General features: G+C 42.1%; 1 protein-coding gene across 4 annotated transcripts in view; it reads left to right on the forward strand.

Moving 5' to 3' along the window:
- Nucleotides 1-21,851, forward strand: part of Rad50 (RAD50 double strand break repair protein) — a 204,594-nt gene that overhangs the window by 159,648 nt on the left and 23,095 nt on the right. For all 4 annotated transcript variants that reach the window (XM_052757808.1, XM_052757807.1, XM_052757809.1 and 1 more), the window contains 14 exons: nt 47-212; nt 1,169-1,362; nt 1,922-2,128; nt 3,460-3,642; nt 5,023-5,180; nt 7,278-7,453; nt 8,219-8,456; nt 12,223-12,412; nt 13,226-13,352; nt 13,862-14,055; nt 15,519-15,629; nt 16,989-17,081; nt 17,154-17,267; nt 20,159-20,286. In XM_052757808.1, the coding sequence (XP_052613768.1) occupies nt 47-212; nt 1,169-1,362; nt 1,922-2,128; nt 3,460-3,642; nt 5,023-5,180; nt 7,278-7,453; nt 8,219-8,456; nt 12,223-12,412; nt 13,226-13,352; nt 13,862-14,055; nt 15,519-15,629; nt 16,989-17,081; nt 17,154-17,267; nt 20,159-20,286 (2,279 nt within the window). The remainder of the gene's footprint in view (nt 1-46; nt 213-1,168; nt 1,363-1,921; nt 2,129-3,459; nt 3,643-5,022; nt 5,181-7,277; nt 7,454-8,218; nt 8,457-12,222; nt 12,413-13,225; nt 13,353-13,861; nt 14,056-15,518; nt 15,630-16,988; nt 17,082-17,153; nt 17,268-20,158; nt 20,287-21,851) is intronic.

Consider the following 21,851-nt stretch of genomic DNA (forward strand, 5'->3'; position numbering starts at 1 on the left):
TGCTTGGCATATTTATACATTAAAGCTGTGTTTTGGATTGACACAGGTGTTTCAAGGGACTGATGAGCAGCTGAATGACTTGTATCACAATCACCAGAGAACAGTGAGGGAGAAAGAGAGGCGCTTGGTGGACTGTCAGCGTGAACTGGAGAAGCTGAACAAAGAAGCTCGCCTCCTCAACCAGGAAAGAGAGGAGCTGCTTGTGGAGCAGGGTAAGGGCTGGGCTGCCCGGCCTTCTCCCTTCTAGCACATGCGTTTTCTGCGTGAAGGAAGACTCCACAGACTTAACCCTGAGAACACCCAGTCTCAAAGGCTGTAGAGTGTGCTTCCATTTCTATAGTATTCTGAAATGTCAAAATCGGGGACGCAGGACATAGCAACCAAAATACGTGGTTGCTAGGGATAGTGGACAGAAGGAGGGACAGGAGGAAGATGGATGTGCTTATGGCTACAGAACAAGAAGGTTCTTCAGGTGCTGAAACTGTTTAATATCTATACTGCTTTTTGGACATACAAACTGATGTGGGATAAAATTATATAGACTTTGGGCTTACAGAGATGGTTCAGTGGTTAGAGCACTTGCTGCTCTTCCAGAGAACTTGAGCTTAGTTCCCAGCACCTACATTGGGTGACTTACAGTCACCTGTAACTCTGGTTCCAAGGATCTAATACCCTCTTGTCTCCATGGGAACTCACACTTGTGGCACAGACACACATATATGTATAAACAAAATTTTTTTTTTTTTGGTTTTTCGAGACAGGGTTTCTCTGTGTAGCTTTGCGCCTTTCCTGGAACTCGCTTTGGAGGCCAGGCTGGCCTCGAACTCACAGAGATCCGCCTTGCTCTGCCTCCCGAGTGCTAGGATTAAAGGCGTGCGCCACCACCGCCCGGCTCAAAAATTTTAAACCTTTTCTAAAAAATTACACAGAACTTAATGCATGCACACAAATGAGTACAAATAACACTGGGGAATTTGGACAGACCTGATGGGTTATACAATGTTAGTATACCAGTGTAGACTTTAAACAACAGTTTTACAGTTTCCATTAGAGTAAAGTGGGCAGACTATAGAAGAGGTTATACTGTGTTATTTTTACAAGTGCAATATGAGTCTACTGTTACCACAACTTAAATCAGCTGAAAAAAGTTTTGTTTTTTTAAATAAAGGTCGTCTACAACTACAGGCAGATCGCCATCAAGAACATATCCGAGCCAGAGATTCATTAATTCAGTCTTTGGCAACACATCTCGAATTGGATGGTTTTGAGCGTGGGCCCTTTAGTGAAAGACAGATTAAAAATTTTCACGGACTTGTAAGAGAGAGACAGGAAAGAGAAGCTCAAATTGCCAGCCAGCTCTTGGTAAATATCTTGAAATCCAGGTTTGCTGTCTTTTGTGTCAGATTCACTAGGTGATTTGATAAACTTTTTTTTGTTGTTGTTGTTGTGTGTTTGATTTTTGAGACAGGGTTTCTCTGCGTAGCCCTGGCTGTCCTGGAACTCACTTTGTAGACCAGGCTGGCCTCGAACTCATAGAGATCCGCCCGCCTCTGCCTCCCAAGTACTGGGATTAAATCACACCCTACGTGATTCAATAAACTTTTTAAGTGAACCTGACTTTGTCACATATTTAGTGAGTGTTTGGCTATTAAGTAGAATAAAAACTTTTAGAAACATTTTATTTAATTCATAAGGATAAAAATAGGAGCAAAATGTAGGTCTGTGGTTTTGTTTAAGTAAAATTTATTTTTGAGGATAATTGCAAAAAACTGTGCTCATGGTTACTGATGGTCACCTCAGGGCAGTGCTTTTCACGGTTTTAGAAATTTCCTATGTTTTCTTCGTTCTATATGTTACTTTAAAGGGAAATTTCCTTAGTTGCTTAATGAAAGACTTACTAATGCATATTCTTGGCATTTAGAATGACCTTACAGAAAAAGAAACTCTGAAGCAAAAGCAGATTGATGAGATAAGGGACAAGAAGGCCGGACTGGGCCGAATGATTGAGCTGAAAACAGAACTGCTCACTAAGAAGCAGAGCGAGCTGCGGAACGTGAAGAATGAGCTGCAGACACTAGAGGGCTCATCGGACAGGATTCTGGAGCTGGACCAGGAGCTCAAAAAAACCGTAAGCTGTCCAAGTGACCAAGTGGCCCCTGAGCGCTCTCACGTCTAAGACACCTGCGACCCTCCATTCTGAGTGTCCTCTCTCTTGCCCTGCGAGTGCGTCACTTCATTTGATAATCCATGTAAACGAGGTTTATTTAAATGGCTTGGTCATCAGCTCCTTGACTCTAGAAGTGGGTGGGCTAGAAACCAGGCTCACCGAGAAAACTCTAAAAAATACTTGTCTTCAGACTTCCAAGCTTTAGATTCTCTAACTCAAAGGCTCTTTGAGTGTGGCTCACAGATGTGTTTTCCAAACACAACAAAGTGAGGTGATCATTACAAGTACCTCGGCATTCAACCTAAGTTAAAACTGGAGTGTTTTTCCAGTTAGTTTCCACACTTAGATTTTATGTGATTGACTTGTTACCACTTTTCCTGTGGTAAACGAATTTTCCTGGCCATTTTCTTTAAGAGTTTTGAGTTTCTTCCTTGCTTCTGTCCTCTTCCTTGACATTTCTGGTCCTCTTCAAAGTCAGCATCCTGATGCCTGGCAGAGCCTCTGTGTCCACCTCCATGACTCGGGTAAACTGCCACTGCAGTGTACATTTTCATCAGTTTACAGTTTATCACAGTGTTGTCAGGGTGGGCAAGTGCCAGTGAGGGACCACGTCATAGTGGTTCTGTGGTTTCTACATGCTAAGCAATACAGTGAGTTACTTGGAGACGTAATAAAGACCTAAATGGTGACGAGAGTTTCTCATCCATCTACATGGATACATTTCCCTTAATTCTTTTCTTTAAAGATTTATTTTTAATTATGCATGTGTGTGTCTGTGTGGGTATGTGCAAGGGGGTCCACGTACTGAAAGAGGCCAAAAGCGTTGGATCTGTATCTGCGCGCTGCCTGACCTGAGTTCTGGGAATTGAACTTGAGTCTCTGGGAAACAGTATGTGCTCTTAACTGTCGAACCGTCTTTCCAGCCCTCACTCTTTTTTTTTTTAATTTTCATTTCTCCTTTCTGTTGGGCCCTTCTAGGTTTATTTACCAATTCTCTATCATTACAGTTAGTACAGTAACCTGAATAAGATTTTTGCCAAAGCATATTTAAGTTTATTTTTTTCCTCTTTTGGTAATGAACAAAAAGTAGTGTTTTGATGCTCTTAGAAATGATTTTTGTTTTTAGTGGCAAAACTGAAGGTTTATTAAAAGAAAGAACAATACATGCTCCAAAAGTGGAAAGAGCTGTTTCAAAGCAGGTGACCCTGAGAGGTAATTCCCATTACATTTTGTCATTGTCCTAACTCTGGCACAGAACATATAAACGTGCATTTGTTTCAATTATTGATTAGGAACGTGAACTAAGCAAGGCTGAGAAAAATAGCAGTGTAGAAACCCTAAAGGCAGAGGTAATAAGCCTTCAAAGTGAGAAAGCCGACCTGGACCGGAGCTTGCGGAAGCTGGACCAGGAGATGGAGCAGTTGAATCATCACACAACCACCCGCACGCAGATGGAGATGCTGACCAAAGACAAGGTAGGATTTTCCTTCTGTCTTAGCTATACTGGTTGGTATTTAAAATAGCTCATCTTCCATTTGTAGTAGGAAGACTGTGAAGTATTGATTTGGTATTGCTTTGTATTTAGAGGTTGTAAGAACTTAGTATTAAAAATATGTTTATAGAATCGACTTTCAAACTTAAAACTTTTGTTTTCTTTTTTCGTTTTAGTTACTGTTTTTGAGATGAGCTGTAGCCCTGTCCTGTTGCCCTTGCTGGCCTCTGACTCTGTGGACTCAGTGATTCTCCTCCCTCGGCCTCCTAACTGGGAATATAAGCATATGCCATTGCCTAGATAAGGTTTTTTTTTTTTTTTTTTTGGTTTTTCGAGACAGGGTTTCTCTGTGTAGCTTTGCGCCTTTCCTGGGACTCACTTGGTAGCCCAGGCTGGCCTCGAACTCACAGAGATCCGCCTGGCTCTGCCTCCCAAGTGCTGGGATTAAAGGCGTGCGCCACCACCGCCCGGCTGCCTAGATAAGTTTTAATAACAGAAAGTCCAGAAATAAAAACACAAAAATGTGTTCAATGTTGGTAACTTTTGACATATAGAATTAAAATTTTTTATGACATTAGAATTTTCGCTCTGGCTTAAAAAGACCATCCTGAGACTTGGAAGATATCTTGAAGGTAAAGACACTCTTTACCAAGCCTGCCCACCTGAATTTAATCCTGGAACTCACACAATAGAAGGAAAGAGCCGACTCCAAAGTTGTCCTTAGACCTCCACATGTGTATGCCATGGTCAGAGTGCACACACACAGATGTTTAAAAAAAAAAGGAAGCCGGGCAGTGGTGGTGCACGCCTTTAATCCCAGCACTCGGGAGGCAGAGGCAGGAGGATCTCTGTAAGTTCGAGGCCAGCCTGGTCTACAGCGCGAGATCCAGGAGAGGCGCAAAGCTACACAGAGAAACCCTGTCTCGAAAAACCAAAAAAAAAAAAAAAAAAGACGTGCGCCACCACTGCCTGGCCCTTCTGCTTTTTGTAGCCCCTATAGTGGTGTATACCTTTATTTCAGCATTTGAGTGGCAGAGGTAGACAGATCTCTGTGAGTTCCTCACCAGCCTGGTCTACATAGCGAGTTCCAGGACAGTCAGGACTACTGAGTGAGACTCTGTCTCAAAAAAGTTAAAAAGAGAGAGAGAGAGAGAGAAAGAGAGACAACGGTGTGGGGTTGGCTCTCTCCTACCTTCATGTGGGTCTCAGGGGTGAACTCGGGTCATCAGGCTTTTGTGGCAAAAGCTTTGGCCTGCTGAGCTGTCGCACCAATCCCCAGAATTTATTTTGTGTTCTTAATAGAATGTGGAGATACAGGCTTGACTTCGTAAAGTTGATTTGTCTGTTTTATATTTCATTATAGGCTGACAAAGATGAACAAATCAGAAAGATAAAGTCTAGGCACAGTGATGAGCTGACTTCACTGTTGGGGTATTTTCCTAACAAAAAACAGCTTGAAGACTGGCTTCATTCTAAATCCAAAGAAATCAACCAGACCAGGGACAGACTTGCCACACTGAAGTGAGTTGCTAAAACATTGCCACTGATAGAAATCTCCTTATTTCATGCTTTTATTTTTAATTGTTTTAAACATTCATGAAATGATACATCATAGTCAGTTGATTTTTTTTCTTCTTCTGGCAATTTAAATAAAATGTAATGTGAGTGGTTGGGGCCTCTTGTCTGTTAAAACTGTAGAAGAAGATTGACATCTGAAAGTTGTATTCTGTCTCTGAACAGTGCATTGCTCAGACTTTCTTGGATGTTCCCTTAAGTGGTTTTTGGATAAGAGGGTACAATATTTCTCATAAAATTTCTAGGGAGATAGTAGATTTAGCTTTAGCTGTATTTATGGTGTGTTACTTTTTTGTTTGTTTGAACAGGGTCTTACAGTATAGCGTAGGCTGGTCTCCAACTTGAGATCCTCTGATCCTTTGGAGTACTGGAATTACAAGGTATATGTCACCATGTCTGGCTCAAACTTGTATCTCTCGGAAAGGTCTTTTAGTGAATAGAATATTTAAGTTTAGGAAATTGCAAGTTGTTGCAGTTTGTTAGAAAGAATAAAGTAATTGGTATAAGCTATGTCACCATGAAAGAATTGTACAAAGAGAGACAAGTAAGATGTCTTAGAGGGTAATACTGCCAAGTCTCATGACCTCAGTTCCATCCCAGGAACCTACATGGTGGGAGAGAACTGATTCCTGCAAGTTGCCTCTGACCTCACATGCACGCCCCCCACAATGTAAAAGAAAAAGACGAGGGTACTGCTAAATACTAGGAGTAATCGCCATTGGCAAGCTCAGGAAAGGAAGCTAGCAGTGGAAGCACTGAGTGCTTGGGGAGCCAGGATGTCTGGGGTGCCCTGGGAAGATGTTTCCTCAAGGAGAGGTCTGTAGTGTTTGGTGCTTCCTGGAGACTGGATAGGATGAAGGCTGCACTTGGCCTGTAGGTTGTGTGATGGAAGCATCTTCTGTAGTCATTTTTCTGCAGGGTTTGCAGTGACTCACAGCGGACAGTACTAGGTACCATCTATTCTGTTGTGTTCTTTCTGCTTGGTTTTAAAGAGCATGCTGAATACAGCACATTGAATTTCCAGACTGGTGCATCATAACTTAGAAAGCTAAAACCTCTGACACATGAGCTTTGAGATTGTCTAGGATGGTGATTAAGAGTTAGGGTACTGGGCTGGAGAGATGGCTCAGAGGTTAAGAACACTGGCTGCTCTTTCGGAGGTCCTGAGTTCAATTCCCAGCACCCATGTGGTGGCTCACAACCATCTGTAATGAGAGCTGATGCCCTCTTCTAAATAAATAAATTAATTAATTAAAAAAAAAAGAGTTAGGGTACTAACGAGTTGTACTAGTAAGTAAGTGTGTGAAGAATGAGGGGACGAGTGACCACGGATAAGGAGATGACAGCAACAGGAAAGGGCCAAGGAGGCGTTTAGAGGCGGGTAGTGTAGGGAGCCCTGTGAAGGAGACCAGTGGAGAACTGCTCTGCTGCTCCTTTCTTTGTCTCCAGTCGAGCCAGCAGCTGGCTTCTGCTGCTCAGGCCTATAATCTGGAATCTAAGGCTGTGAGCCCCAGAAATAGAGCCCAGCTCTGCCCTGTACATTTACCTGGGAGCAGGTCCATGCTCAGGATTAGCAGATGGGTCAGTGTCCTAAGGGGAGCACTCAACATATTCTTCTAACTTGTGAAGAATATGGCTAGAGTATAGCTCAGTGTGAGAGTGTGCTTGAGGTCCCAGGTCCTACTCCAGCACAAAACGATAAAAATATAGGAAAGGATTTGTTCATACCTAACTCTTCATGATTTTTGGCAGAATTTGTCTTTTATCTCCTTCCTCAAATTTTTCAACTTTCTAGGGAGCTGGAGAGAGAGCTCAGTGGCTGCTCTTGCATTGGACCTGGGTTTAGTACCCAGCACATACTTGGTGGCTCACAACCGCCTGTAACTCCAGTTCCAGGGCATCTGACACCCTTTCTGACTTCTTTGGGCACCAGGCATGTGCATGGTACACATGCACACATGGAGGCAAAACATTCATACACATAAACTAAATCTAAAAAAATGTTTTAAATTTTCAAATATCCCACATTTGTTTTTGTTTTAGCAAAGAACTAGCTTCAGCCGAACAGAATAAAAATCATGTAAATAATGAGCTGAAGAAAAAGGAAGAACAGTTGTCCAGTTATGAAGATAAGCTATTTGATGTTTGTGGTAGCCAAGATTTTGAAAGTGATTTAGGCAGACTTAAAGAAGAAATTGAAAAGTCCTCAAAACAGCGCGGTAAGTTACAGTTTATATTATCACGGCACTTTGCCTTTTGGAGTTTCATTCCCAGGTAATCGCCGAGGATCAGAGATTTTAAGACTTATTTTTTAAATTATTTTTAATTGTTGTATGTGCATGTGAGTTGGATGTCCACCAAGGCCAGAGGCGTCAGATCTCCTCTGGAGGTAGAGTTGCAGGTGATGGTGAGCTGTCCAGTATAGGTGCTAAGAACTAACTGGTTCTCCGCCAGAGCAGCAAGTGCTCTTAACTGCTGAGCCACCCCTCCAGCCCAGGATAGGAGATTTTATTTTATTTTATTGGTTTTTTGAGACAGGGTTTCTCTGTGTAGCCTTGGCTGTCCTGGAACTCACTCTGTAGACCAGGCTGGCCTTGAACTCACAGAGATCTACCTGCCTCTGCTTCCTGATGAACTACCCCCACCACTGCCTGGCGATGATAGGAGATTTTGAAACTTTGTGTGTGTAAGAAATGCCTGGCACATAGAAAGACCTCAGTAAAATGTTATGCTTTTTGTATGATACCAAAAACCTATGCAAATTGAATATAAAATATCCTTAGGAAGATTTAAATGTCTAACTCTTTATTTCATTTGGGTACATTGGGAATATGAGAGGGAAGGAGTGACCGGGGTAAGGAGATGGCACATAGAAAGATCTCAGTAAAATGTTACACTTTTTGTATGATCCCAAAAATTGTAAGAATAATGATTATATGAGAAAATATATGTGTGTCTGATTAGAGATTTATGTTTTTAAATAGCCATGCTGGCTGGAGCCACAGCAGTTTACTCCCAGTTCATTACTCAGCTGACAGATGAGGACCAGGCTTGTTGTCCAGTCTGTCAGAGAGTGTTTCAGACGGAGGCTGAATTACAGGAAGTCATCAGTGACTTGCAGTCCAAGCTGAGGCTTGCTCCAGATAAGCTCAAGTCAACAGAATCAGAACTAAAAAAAAAAGAACGACGCCGTGATGAAATGCTTGGGCTTGTGCCTGTGAGGTAAGCCTGACGTAGTCATGGAGTTGGTGTAGCCTTTACTCAGTGTGTTTCCTGAGACTTGACAGCTTTTAAACTGGTTATTGATGGCACTTTCCAAACCCCACAAACAAAATAGGAAAAGTTATTCCAAAAGATAACTTTAAGTATGTGGGTTGTTTTGCCTGCATGTATGGCTGTGCACTGCATGTGTGCCCACAGAAGCCAGAAGAGGGCATTAGATCCCCTCGGACTGGAGTTACAGATACATGAGCTGCCATGTGAGGGCTGAGAAATAAATCCTGGTCCTCTGGAAGAGCCGCCAAGTGCTCTTAACTGCTGAGCCATCTCTCCAGGCACCACCACCACCACCACCCAAAAAACCCCCAACTTTTAAAATTACATTTTATTTATTTGATGTGAGTATGGGCATGACATGCCATTTGTGTGGTGGGTGGTCAGAGGACAACTTTGGGAAGTCTGTTCAGACTTCCACCATGTGGGTCCTGGGGGTCAAACTCAGACCATTAGGCTTGGTGGCTAGCACCTTTATTCACTAAGCAATCTCATCAGCCCCAGAAGACTTTAGAGTGTATTTTATGTTGTTACCACTTTTGAAGAAGCATAGATTATTTCTGTTGTTACTGTCTCTTTCATATATACAAGAAATTCAGGCACTAGTCTGTTAAAAAGTACAGTCACATGAGGAAATACATGATTTCTATCATGGTGTCTCCTAGAACATGGTAAGACATGTACACAGGAGCTGATCTAACCAAGGAGACAAGCTCTCAGAAGGAGACAGGAAGCTGGGCTTAATAGAGAGAGCACTTGAAAGGGTGCAGCAGATGGGCTCGTTAAGAAGCAAGCCCAGGGGTGTAAGAATGAGATAATCGTTTAGAGAACATGGCAGGAAAGGGGGTGTAAAGCCTCAAGAAGTTTGTGTGTCTTAGTTAGAAGGGCAACAGGGGAATTAGAACCATGTACAAAGAGGAGAGGAGCTTGCCCTAGACTGCATCCAAAAGTTATCTCAGGTTTGAGGCATGATTTTTATGCCTGGTTCCCATAAGTTGGAAAGATGGGACCACACTATGTTCACACCTAGTGTAGCTGTCTGCTAGGTCATAAGGAGCCATTCTAAAGTCTTGATTGTGTTTTAGGAAACTTAACCTCTTATTAGTAGATTGAATAGATCAGGGTGAGACAATCTCTGGAAGTAGAGAAGCCAGAATCTGTTGTCCAGGAAAACTGCAGAAGAGTTTCAGGAAAATGAGGAGAGTCTAAGGAGATTGCTTTATGGCAGCCAGCTTCTAAAGTGGCCCTCATAGTCCCTCAGTGCTCATGTGTAGTTACCTCTCATATTGTGGCAGGATGGTCTGTGTGAACTGAAAGAGCTCAGGAATAGCTTTACCTGGGGGTGCATACCTGTAATCACAGCACTTCAGAGGTGGAGGCAGCGAAACTCAGGGTCATCCTCTTCTGCATAGTGAGGTCAGTGCCAAAATGGTCTACAAGGGACTTGTCAGAATCAACCAGTCAATCAATAGGAAAGACAGAAGCAATAGCCTGGACTTCCAAGATTATGTTACCTAAGGTACTGTGGCTTCAACCAGTCTAGTCTGCCATGTTTAAGTAGCTCTGGAGAGAAGTCTGCATGATGGGGACTGAAGGCCTTCCTAATGAATAAGTGAGTTTGGAAGCAGAATTTGTAGAGTTGATCTTAGGATGACTGTAGTCCTGACCAAATAGCTAGACTCCACCTCCCTGAGAGACTGTGTCAGCAGCATACCTCCTGATCCTCACATCTGTGAACAATAACTGGTACTCTTTTTTTTTAAGCTGCTTGGTTTGGGGGTATTTTATTATGCAACAATAGATAACTTCTGTATGCATCTAGAGAGAAAGCCAGACTGCTAGAGCCACAGAGAAGGCGATAAGAACATTCAGCAGTAGCTTGAGATTGAAAAGGCAGAATAAGGTAATTTCTAGAACAAAAAGATCAAATAAAAGATAAAACTTGAAGTTGATAGTGTACACAGAGTAATCATGAAATTGTTCTACCATACTGAAGTATTTCAAATGGCACTAGATAACATGGTGTTACATTTCAGGGCTCCTGTCATGAAGCCCCTTCACAGTAGCATTTCTTGATCGTTGTCATGTCTTGTGACTGGTTACTTTGCTGAATGAAGAACGGTAACACTTGTTCTAGTCACTGCTGTGTAACTAACAGTGAGGCTCACTGTCATTTCTCAGGGTTCTGTAGGAGGGCTGTCATCTGGGTCTTGGCCGGAAGCATCAATCATCCTAAATTTGCTGGGGCTGGACGTTCAGGATAGCTGATACCAACCGCTGGCTGGGAGCCTGGCTGAAGGATGTCATACAGTGCTTTCACGTGGCCTCTGCATGTGTCCTGGTCTCTGGTCAGCAGTGTAGCTGGGCTACCTGAGTACAGTTATTCCAAGAGACAGGAAACTGATGCTTTGTGAAGTCTCTCTCTCATTTTTAAAGATTTATATTTTTATTATTTTTAATCCAGTATACATGTTGAGGGGGCATATGCATACACCCATAGAGGCCATAGGCATTGAATACCCTGGGAGCTGGAGTTACAGATATTTGTGAGCCACCTGATGTGGGTGCTGGGAACTGAACTCAGCAACATACCCCTAACTTTTAGGCCATCTTTCCGCCCCAGCTTGGATCTCTTAGGACCTAGATCCAAAAGCTGGCACAGTGGTACTGCTGTCATTTTCTGTTGGTGACAGTCACAGCCTGCCAGAATTCAGAAAAGACTACTCATATCTCTCTCTGCAGAAGGAGAGTCGGAACATTAAGACCACTTTTTTTTTTTTTTTTTTTTTTTTTTTTTGGGATACAGGGTCTCACTATGTAGTCTTGGTTGTCCTGGAACTTACTCTGTAGACCAGGCTGGTCTCCAACTCACAGAGATCTGCCTGCCCCTACCTCTTGAGCACTGAGATTAAAGGCGTGCATCACCACGTCCAGCTAAGGTTCTGTTCTGAAGTGGTACCAGTGTGCTAGTATTGCTATCATACATTCTATTACTTGAAACAGAGGCTGAAAGCAGGAGAGGTCCCTAGGAGCTGCTGAAAGTGGGTCATGGTACTGATGGGGCACTGAGTGAGGATGCACGTGAGCGGAGGCTGCAGCTACTAAAAGCAACAAAACTCAAATTCAGAAGACTTCCAAGAGCCAGCGGCAGAAGGCCGTCTTGGAGAAGTGGGGAAGGAGGAATGAGTTGAGGACACGTGAGAGGACGGCTTCTCTCCCAGAAGAGGAAAAAGCGTTCTGAAATGTATGAAGTGTACATAAATCAACAGCAAATCAAAGGTCTAATAAGCTAGGAGAACTTTTTTAAATGTGGAAAAGCAGTGGCTGGGATTTCTAATTCTGGCTCTGCTGAATGCCCTTAGGAATGCCGCCTAACCCACCTGGGTCATGTTTTACTAGCACCCGTAGGCAGGGGTTTGAAAACAGGATAGTCACATATTCTCAGTGTATTCCTCTTGAGAGGTATTTTTCAAATACAAAGAAAAAAAGTAGGCATTTACCGTGGAGAAACATGGTTAACCCCACTGTAACCAAACAAATGAGGTGGTCATCACAAATAATAGACACGTTGACATCACGGAGCTACTGACAGGATGTCCTGGAAAGGGCTAGTATCTCTTCTGTGCTGTTCTTGCCAAAACACATAATAACCTCGCTTTAGTTATGAGGAAATGTGAGCTAGAGTGAAATGATTTTCATTGTGTTTTCTCCTAAGGCAAAGCATAATTGATTTGAAGGAGAAGGAAATACCAGAATTAAGAAACAGACTACAGAATGTCAATAGAGACATCCAGCGCCTAAAGACTGACATAGAAGAACAGGAAACACTCCTGGGTACAATCATGCCTGAAGAAGAAAGTGCTAAAGTATGCCTGACAGATGTTACAGTTATGGAGAGGTTCCAGGTAACCTTACTGCCGTTTAAAGTGGAATAAAATTGATCTGTGCAGCTTCAATGTGAAATGTGAGCGTGTTAAAAACAGTAGCTGGAGCCGGGCAGTGGTGGCTCACACCTTTAATCCCAGCACTCGGGAGGCAGAGGTAGGCAGATCTCTGCAAGTTCAAGGCCAGCCTGGACTACAGAGTGAGTTCCAGGAAGGGCTCCAAAACTATACAGAGAAACACTGTCTCAAAAAACAACAACAACAAAAAACCCAGTAGCTGGAGCCAGGTGTAATGGCACGAGCCTTTAATCCCAGCACTCAGGAGGTAGAAGCAGGTGAGTCTTTGTGAGGTAGAGGCCAACAAATCCAGTTCCAGAACAGCCAAGGCTACACAGAGAAACTCTTGCCTTGAAAAATTAAAAAAGTAAAAACCAGTAGCTGGGTATGATGGCTCATACCTTTAATCCCAGCACTGGGGAGGCAGAGGCAGGTGGATCTTTGTAAGTTCAGGACCAGCCTGGTCTATGTAGCAAATGCCAGGCCAGCCAGGGCTACACAATGAATCAGTCAGTCTCTCTCTCTCTCTCTCTCTCTCTCTCTCTCTCTCTCTCTCCACACACACACACAAGCAAATTTTCAGGTTCAGACAACTGATTTGTATATATTCCTATGCTTAAAAGTATTTATAAACTATGGAAATTGAAGCATAATTCACTTACCTTATTTGAAGTACCAGAACTTATTTTTACTTTTTATCCTATTAAACTTGGCTTTCAAAGGGTTTGCTCATGATAATGCAGTAAGTCTCTTAGAAGTGACTGTTCTGTTCTTAAGATGGAGCTGAAAGATGTTGAAAGGAAAATTGCACAGCAGGCAGCTAAGCTGCAGGGGGTAGACCTGGATCGAACTGTCCAGCAGGTCAACCAGGAAAAACAGGAGAAGCAGCACAAGCTGGATACAGGTAATGTCTGTCTGCTCACCCCACAAAGACTTCAGTGCGCCCCACATGCAGTTTTTTTTTTTTTTTTTTTTTTTGGTTTTTCGAGACAGGGTTTCTCTGTGTAGCTTTGCGCCTTTCCTGGAACTCACTTGGTAGCCCAGGCTGGCCTCGAACTCACAGAGATCCGCCTGGCTCTGCCTCCCGAGTGCTGGGATTAAAGGCGTGCGCCACCACCGCCCAGCTCACATGCAGTTTTGTACCTGCTCTGTGAGAGTGCATAGCACATCCTTCTCTTCTCTCCTTCCAAGTATCAGCTCTGTTTCCCTGCCTTGTGCAACAGACTTGGAATCCTAGAGGGTCTGATGAACTGTGCGTGTTCTCAGTTGTACCTGTGAGAGTGACTGGGTGGGGAGAGCAAGCAGGGTACCCTTGTTGCATGCAGTGGAGCCCACTGGAATTCAGCCTCTGAGTTCTTTACCTACGAGAACTCAAAAGGATGATAGCAGTGTTTTCTGTATGTTTCTGTTCAGTTTCCAGTAAGGTTGAATTGAACCGTAAGCTTATACAGGACCAACAGGAGCAAATTCAATACCTGAAAAGTAAAACAAATGAGCTAAAATCAGAGAAACTGCAGATATCCACGAATTTGCAACGTCGTCAGCAAATGGAGGAGCAGACTGTGGAATTATCCACTGAAGTTCAGTCCTTATACAGAGAGATAAAGGTAGGAATATGCATGCTTCTTGTTTTGTAAGTTAGTCCAGACACAAAATTCTCTTTATTGGTGTTAAGAGACATAACTACAGTTATTGTGAGACTCAAATGAAAGTGTTAGGATGATTCTTCATGTGATTTCTGAGTGACAGAGTGGGTATTAATAAGTAAAGATTTGGGAAGAAAGAGTTGGGTCATGTAAAGAAGAACCAAGTGTGGTTAGGTAGTGAGTTTCGTGTTACTAGAAATGGTCATATGTGGCTGGATAACTATATATGAATTCTTGTCCCCAAGTGTTGCTCTATGGCAGATACCCATGTGTTACCACTACTTCATTTGATCCCACATGCGATGTCAGACTGCTGCCAGTACAGTGAGCAGGCATGGGGTGCGACAGGCACTGTCTCAGTGAATCAAAGCAAAGGTCCTAATCCAGGTTTTCATAATTCCAGTCACTCATTCAGTAAGCACTACACAAGTTATCGAGTCTGTTTAGCAGTAATTGCTAGAAATGTTCCTTTATTTCTTAAATAATTTTGGATTAAATAATTTGGGCTTATCATATAATACAAAATAGCATTACCTTGTACTAGTCTTGACTGGTTAGAAATGATTTTTACTTAAAACATTGTCTTCCAGCCCTGTTGAGATAGGTAACAAAGTATCTCTTTGTAGAAAAAAGAAAGGGGTTTCAGAATGTCCCATGGTTGCTCAAAGGAAGGAAGGTTGATTGCCAGAAAGGTCTTCTGGCAGGAAGGCATTTGGCCTTCCATCTCACCACTGTCTCCCAGCATGAGAATACACACCAGTGCTGAAGTCACAAATGAATGTCTCTGTCTACCTGTAACCTTTGTAGGTTCAGAACATGTTTCAAGATTTCAAGGTTCATTGTTTTAAACTGGTTATCATGTGTGCATGTTCAACATCAGTGTTACAAGGGACTTCTGATTAGTGCAATAGTTTATCATTTGAAAGTCCCCTTTCTTCCAGAATAGGTGTGGGCACACCACCGTCAATCAGTATGCTGTTACTACCATGAAAATAACTGCTTAGCTAACATGTAAAAAGGAATGTTGGACTGAATAAACCTTTCTAGTCTTTGATCACGTAGAGATGACGTAGGTCTCCACTGAACTCGTGAAAATCCAAGCATAAGCCATGTGGTATAATTGGCATCACATGGCCTAGATGAAGAATCTTACCATTTTGGTCATTTCTGGAGCTGGGCTAGGTTAGACTCTTGCCTACTCTATTTACTTTTGTGACATTGAACAAGTTACTCTTTGTTGCTTCTCTGAAATGTGTGGATAAAAACAATGGTGCCATCTTCATGGCCCTGTCAAGAGATGCACATAAGTCAACATTAAAGCCTGACACCTGGGACATTTTTACTCCATAAGACTCTGGAGCCTGGGATCTGAAATAAGGTAATGGAATGTTGCATGACTGGTCTGGCTTTGTGTGTGTGTTCAGGATGCCAAAGAGCAAATAAACCCTTTGGAGACAGCACTGGAAAAGTTCCAGCAGGAAAAGGAAGAATTAATTCACAGAAAGCAATCAAGTACCAAAATGGCTCAGGAGAAAGTAAGTTCTTGTTCACATATTTTGCTTACCCAATGCCTGTGTTAAACATTTATAGCACTATTATTTTACATAAATTAAATAACTTGAAAAAAGAAGAAAAAAAATTATTGAGTGAAGATTAAACTTAAAATGTTGCTTCTTTTTTGTTTTTGTTTTGTTTTGTTTTTCGAGACAGGGTTTCTCTGTGTAGCTTTGCGCCTTTCCTGTAACTCACTTTGTAGACCGGGCTGGCCTTGAACTCACAGAGATCTGCCTGCCTCTGCCTCCCAAGTGCTGGGATTAAAGGCGTGCGCTACCACCGCCCGGCTGTTTTTGCTTCTTGATTTAAAACAGAATTTAAGAATTGAGACTAATCCATTCCCATTGATAAGAGATTATCTGACCTAAAATTTGATAGTGGTGTGTTGGTGGTGGTTTTTACTCTTTTAGGGGCCCACCACCCAGCTCCCAAATAAGTCATACACGGAGGCTTATTCTTAATTATAAATATCTGGCCTTAGCTTGGCTTGTTTTTTTGCCAGCTTTTCTTAATTTATCCTATCTACCTTAAGCCTCTAGGCCTTTTCCTTTTCTATTCCTGTATTCCTTTCTTTGTTACTTACTCCGTGACTTACTGTGTAGCTAGGTGGCTGGCCCCTGGGTCCTCCTCCCTCTCTGGCTACTTCTTCCTGCCCAGATTTCTCCTTCCATATATTCTCTCTACCTGCCAGCCCCACCTGTCCTCTTTCTTGCCTTGCTATTGGCTGTTCAGTTCTTTATTAGACCATCAGGTGTTTTAGACAGGCACAGTAACACAGCTTCACAGAGTTAAACAAATGCAATATAATTATACAAAAGTAACACACCTTAAAATAATGTTCCTCAACAATGGTGGAATATGGGACACTTGGTTTCAAAGTTCTTTTTTTAAAAGTAAATTTTATTCTTTGAGAATTTGGGTATCATGTAATACATTTTGATCATATTTACCTTCCCATTCCTCCCACTAAAGTTTCTCCTAGATCCACCCCTTCCCTTTCCCCTTCAAAGTTCATGTCCCCCTTTCTTTCCATTGTGACCCACCACGTCCACTGTGTACCAGTCCTGTGCTGATGCACAGGGGGCCGTCCATAAAGAAGACTGGCTGTCTCTGGTCTCTGATTCCTGAGGCAGAGTGTCAGTATGTATCCCTGGAGTCATGGGATACATGACTCCACTTAATATGTAGACCAGGCTGGCCTTGGAGTCATGGTGATCTTCCTGTCACAACCTTTCTCCCAAGTACTAGGATTACAGACATGTCACTATACCCAACTCATCTAGTGTAAATTTTTGTTTTGGTTTTATGTGTATGTGTTTAAATTTAATGTTTTCCCACAGATCAGTGATATCAAAGAGAAGGTTAAAAATATTAATGGTTACATGAAAGACATAGAGAATTATATTCAAGATGGAAAAGATGACTATAAGAAGGTAATTTAAAACAAAATTATTACTTGTTTGTTTTTATTTTCTTGTACTTAATGATTTTTTTTTCTTTTTTAGCAAAAGGAAACTGAACTTAATGAAGTTGTAGTTCAACTAAATGAATGTGACAAACACAAAGAAAAGATAAATAAAGAAATGGGAACCATGAGGCAAGATATTGACACACAGAAGGTAGGGCTTTCTGCTCATGGCATCACAACACTGTTTCTATAGTGAGTTCTGTTATAGTAGAAGATAAATTGAGTGGAAATGCAAATAGAGGAAAATAATTCACTTTTTTCTTTTTTTTCTACTGAAGTAGATTGTGAGGAGTGACACTCAGGGTTTTCTTGGCTGCCACACATGTCTGCACACGTGTGTGATGCACACACAGAAGCCATCAAAGAAACAACTTTAGTATCAACCTAACAAAGATGAACTTTTAAGTGTTAACCTACTTTTTTCCTTTCTTTATCTTATTCTTTATATTTTGTGAGCTACAGTTAGAATTCCAAAGGAAAATTGGACCCAAAAGCTTTTTACAACCAGTTAGTCAGCCAAGCACTGTCTTGACTTACGTACCCTTCACAATAACACTTTACAGCAGGTGGCATTATCACCATATTCCATGCAAACTGTGACTTAGAGAAGTTAAATGAGTTTGCCTAAAATTGCCCAGTTTAAAAATGAGAACCTTGTGATTTGAACCTGCGTATGTCTGACTTCAGAGCTGTTGCCTTTTGCCTACTTTTAAACTTTTAAACTAAAGTAAGAATAGAAGCTATTAAAAGAAATACCTGTCTTTCTGATGATAGTGTGCATTCAGATTAGGAATGTTGTGTAAGAATCAGTGTTAACTACAGTGTGATGGTCTTTATAAAGAGCCCTTTCATGTTGTCATGAAAATCAATTCAAATGTTAGCTCACACCAGATGAAAGCAACCTTTCCATGTTCCTAATAAGGAAAAACTCTAAGCTAGGTTTTCCGTGGCAAGGCTTCAGAGCACAGCTGCCTTCAGTGTGTCTTGGGTTGCCTCAGCCACTGAACATTCACAACCATGTCACTTTGGTTACCTTCAGCTGCTTATAATAATGCTTCTCATGAGTTTGCACAATGGTAGCCTTAACTTTTTCCTTTCTTCTTAAGAGTCTCACTAAGTAGCTCTGGCAGACCTGGAACTCATTATGTAGACCAAACTGACCTTGAACTCACAGAAATCCTCTTGCCTCTGCCTCCCAAGTGCTGGGATTAAAGGCATACACCACCACACTCAGCTTTACCATGCTCCTTGATAATTTAAAAAAAAAAACAACAAAAAACTAAAAATAATGGTTCTTGGGAGCACAGTTGGGTATGAACTTTTAGCATGTGAGAGAAAGCCTTTTCTTCTACTACCCAGAGACTTCACTGTTGGAAGCAAGGTATTGTCAAAATTCTGTTCTTCGCTCCTGCTCCCACAGCACTGAGTATCTGCAAAGCTTTTTCCCCAGTGTCAGGTTCTAAATTATCCCCTAACATTTGTCTCTTATAATTCATTGTTATCACCAGGAGAACTATCGCGATAGTTGTTTGTCATTCTTGCCAAGTGACTGAATGTCTTTTTAAGGATAAGACTACTTAGCATCAGCTGGGCGGTGGTGGAGCATGCCTTTAATCCCAGCACTTGGGAGGCAGAGGCAGGTGGATCTCTGAGTTCGAGGCTAGCCTGGGCTACAGAGTGAGTTCCAGGACAGACTCCAAAGCTACACAGAGAAACCCTGTCTCAAAAAAACAAAACCAAAAAAAAAAAAGACTCATTAGCATCAATAGCCAGTTTCTTTCTCCCTTCTCTCTCTCTCTCTCTCTCTCTCTCTCTCTCTCTCTCTCTCTCTCTCTCTCTCTCTCTCACACACACACACACACACACACACACACACACACACAGGGTTTCTCTTTGTACCTGCAACCACTCTTGCTTTCTTGGAGCTCGCTCTGTAGACCAGACTGGCCTCAAACTCACAGAGATCCATTCGCCTGTCTTTGCCTCCCAAGTGCTGGGATTAAAGGTGTGCACCACCTGGCAACAGCCAGTTTCTTAATACTGCAGGTCAGCGGGCAGAATCATCCAAACTCACAGCTGTGTGTGACTCCCCACTCCCTTGTGAGATTATGGGTGAAGTGTCCCTCATCCAAAGTGCTCAACATTAGCAATGGTTTCCAACTTGTAACTCTTTGGATTTTGTAATAATTACATAGACTCTACCAGTTGAGCATCCCTAGCCCAAAAATCTGAAATGCTGCCAAACCCATTGAGGATTTGGGATGTTCAGAGTAGGAACGCTCAGCTTGTATGTGCCAGCCTGAAGGCAGAGATTGTATCTGACACGTACTCTGAAGTATCTAATAATCTGGGTGCATATTAGGAGATGAGGGAGAAAGTAGGGGAAGAACTCTGCAGTTGATATTGATCTCTTGATTGGTTAAAAGTTTGTCTGTATACCATAAGAACATCAATATTATACATGTTAATGAGGTCTTATACTCTTCAGATCAGCAGGCTATGTACCGGGGATCCTGGGGAAGATGATCTACTAGGTTGTAGGTGTGAAATATGTCTGGGCCTGGTGTGGTGGTACAACACCTTTATCCCAGCAGGCTGAAGCAGGCAGATCTCTGAGTTCCAAGACCAGCCAGGACTTCAAAGTGAGACCCTGTCTTAAAAATACATAATAATTAAAAATAACATCTGGTTAATTTTCCCATTTTAGATAATTATTTTGTGTGTATATAAAATAATCACATTTAATGACTTTACCAAATATATCAATATTTTATACATAAGTACACAAAAATACATGCTCTACTCATTTATTAAGATGCTCACCCCTGCCAAAGAAGAGCTCTTACATTATGGTCATGAAGGGGCCGTGCAAGCTGCTCTGTCCTTCTGTCCATCCTGCCCCACTGGCTGAATCTCCCTCTGGTCAGTTTAACATGCTTGTGAAGAAGGCAGTGTTACCACTACCTGTCTGCACGTGCCTGCTAGGGAGCTCATGTTAGCAGCTCGTTTATCTGTGTTAACTGATGCAGTGTTTACATCTAGATACAGGAACGGTGGCTACAGGATAACCTCACACTGAGAAAAAGAAGAGAGGAGCTGAAAGAAGTTGAAGAAGAAAGAAAACATCATTTGAAGGAGATGGGACAAATGCAAGTTTTACAAATGAAGAAGTATGTTTTAGTAACTCGTGTTCATTGTTTATTTTTGAGGTTTCCTTAAATGGCCCAGGCTGGCCCCAAACTCATGGTGCACCTGCCTCCACCATTTGATGGCTGAGATTACATGCAAGACCACCACACTCAACATAAAATAGTGTTTGTCTCAATGAAGGTCTTTACTATTATAATATAAAGAAACCAGGAGCTGGAGAGATGGCTTAGTAGCTTAAGAATACTGGCTGCTCTTCCAGAGGACCCAGGGTAGATTCTCAGCACCCAGTTTTCTACAATGGAGTGTCCTCCCAGATCCTTTCCACCCAACATTATGTTCTTTCTCCTTCAAAAAAAAAAAAATTATAAAACCCACACACATACACTCAAGAAAATAAAACCAAAAGACCAACTGGGTGGTAGTGGCGCATGCCTTTAATCCCAGCACTCAGGAGGCAGAGCCAGGCGGATCTCTGAGTTCAAGGCCAGCCTGGTCTACATAGCGAGATCCAGGACAGGCACCAAAACTACACAGAGAAACCCTGTCTCGAAAAACCAAAAAAAAAAGAAAGACCAATATGTCAAAAAATGCCAAAAGAAAATGAAACAAACCCCCCACACACACCACCCCCCCAAAAAAAAACTATGGAAGCTGGGTGTAGTGGCACATGGCTGTAATCCCAGCACCTGGGTTTTAGGGACAGGCAGATCTCTATAAGTTCAAGGCCAGTTTGGTCTACATAAAGAGACACTATCTCAAAACAACAGCAGCAACAAAAGTTCATGAAGTTTCTTTTGGATTGGCCAACTACTCCTGGGCATGGGGCCTGCCCTGGAATGTGATTGATATCCCCAGTGACACTTCATTGTAGACAATTGATTCTCCCCTGGTCGCAGGTATTTATTGCAAATAGCTTCTTGATTAGGAGTGGAACCTGGTGTCCATTTCCTTTTCTCAGGGCTGCGACTTCATCTCAACTCAGACTTTCTTTTCAATTTATTTTATTTTGTGAGTATTTTGCCCACATGTGTGTATGTGCACCACATTCATATAGTACATGTAGAGGTGAGTAGATGGTTTTGGATCCCCTGGAACTGGCATGAGGTGATTGCAAGCCACTGTATGGGCTGCCAGGAGTTGAACCAGGATCCTCTAGAAGAGCAGCCAGTCCTCTGAACTGTTGAGCCATCTCTCCAGCCCAAGCTAGATTTTTTTAAAAAAATAATTACTTTTGTGATGAAAACTTAGCAATTTTTTTTAAGACAGGGTCTCACTGAACAAACCTTCCACTACTAGGAAATGACAGGAGTACCAACCAAATAGATAATCAGGACAACTATATAATAATGTTCATAAATTTGTGAGCACTGTCTAGCACATGTGCTTAATAAATAAGTTGATAAGTAAATGAAAAAATTTAAGCCATGTATTGAAGTCTGTATAATCTACCAGGGTACCAGAAAATCTTGAGTATTTCTTTTTGGTCAGAATTATGATTTTTGTACTTGTGCAACAGAAACAGAATTTTTTTTTTTTTTTTTGGTTTTTCGAGACAGGGTTTCTCCGTGTAGCTTTGCGCCTTTCC

Source organism: Peromyscus californicus, unplaced genomic scaffold (assembly GCF_007827085.1).
Source record: "Peromyscus californicus insignis strain IS unplaced genomic scaffold, ASM782708v3 Scaffold_3__1_contigs__length_106647218, whole genome shotgun sequence".
Taxonomy (NCBI): domain Eukaryota; kingdom Metazoa; phylum Chordata; class Mammalia; order Rodentia; family Cricetidae; genus Peromyscus; species Peromyscus californicus.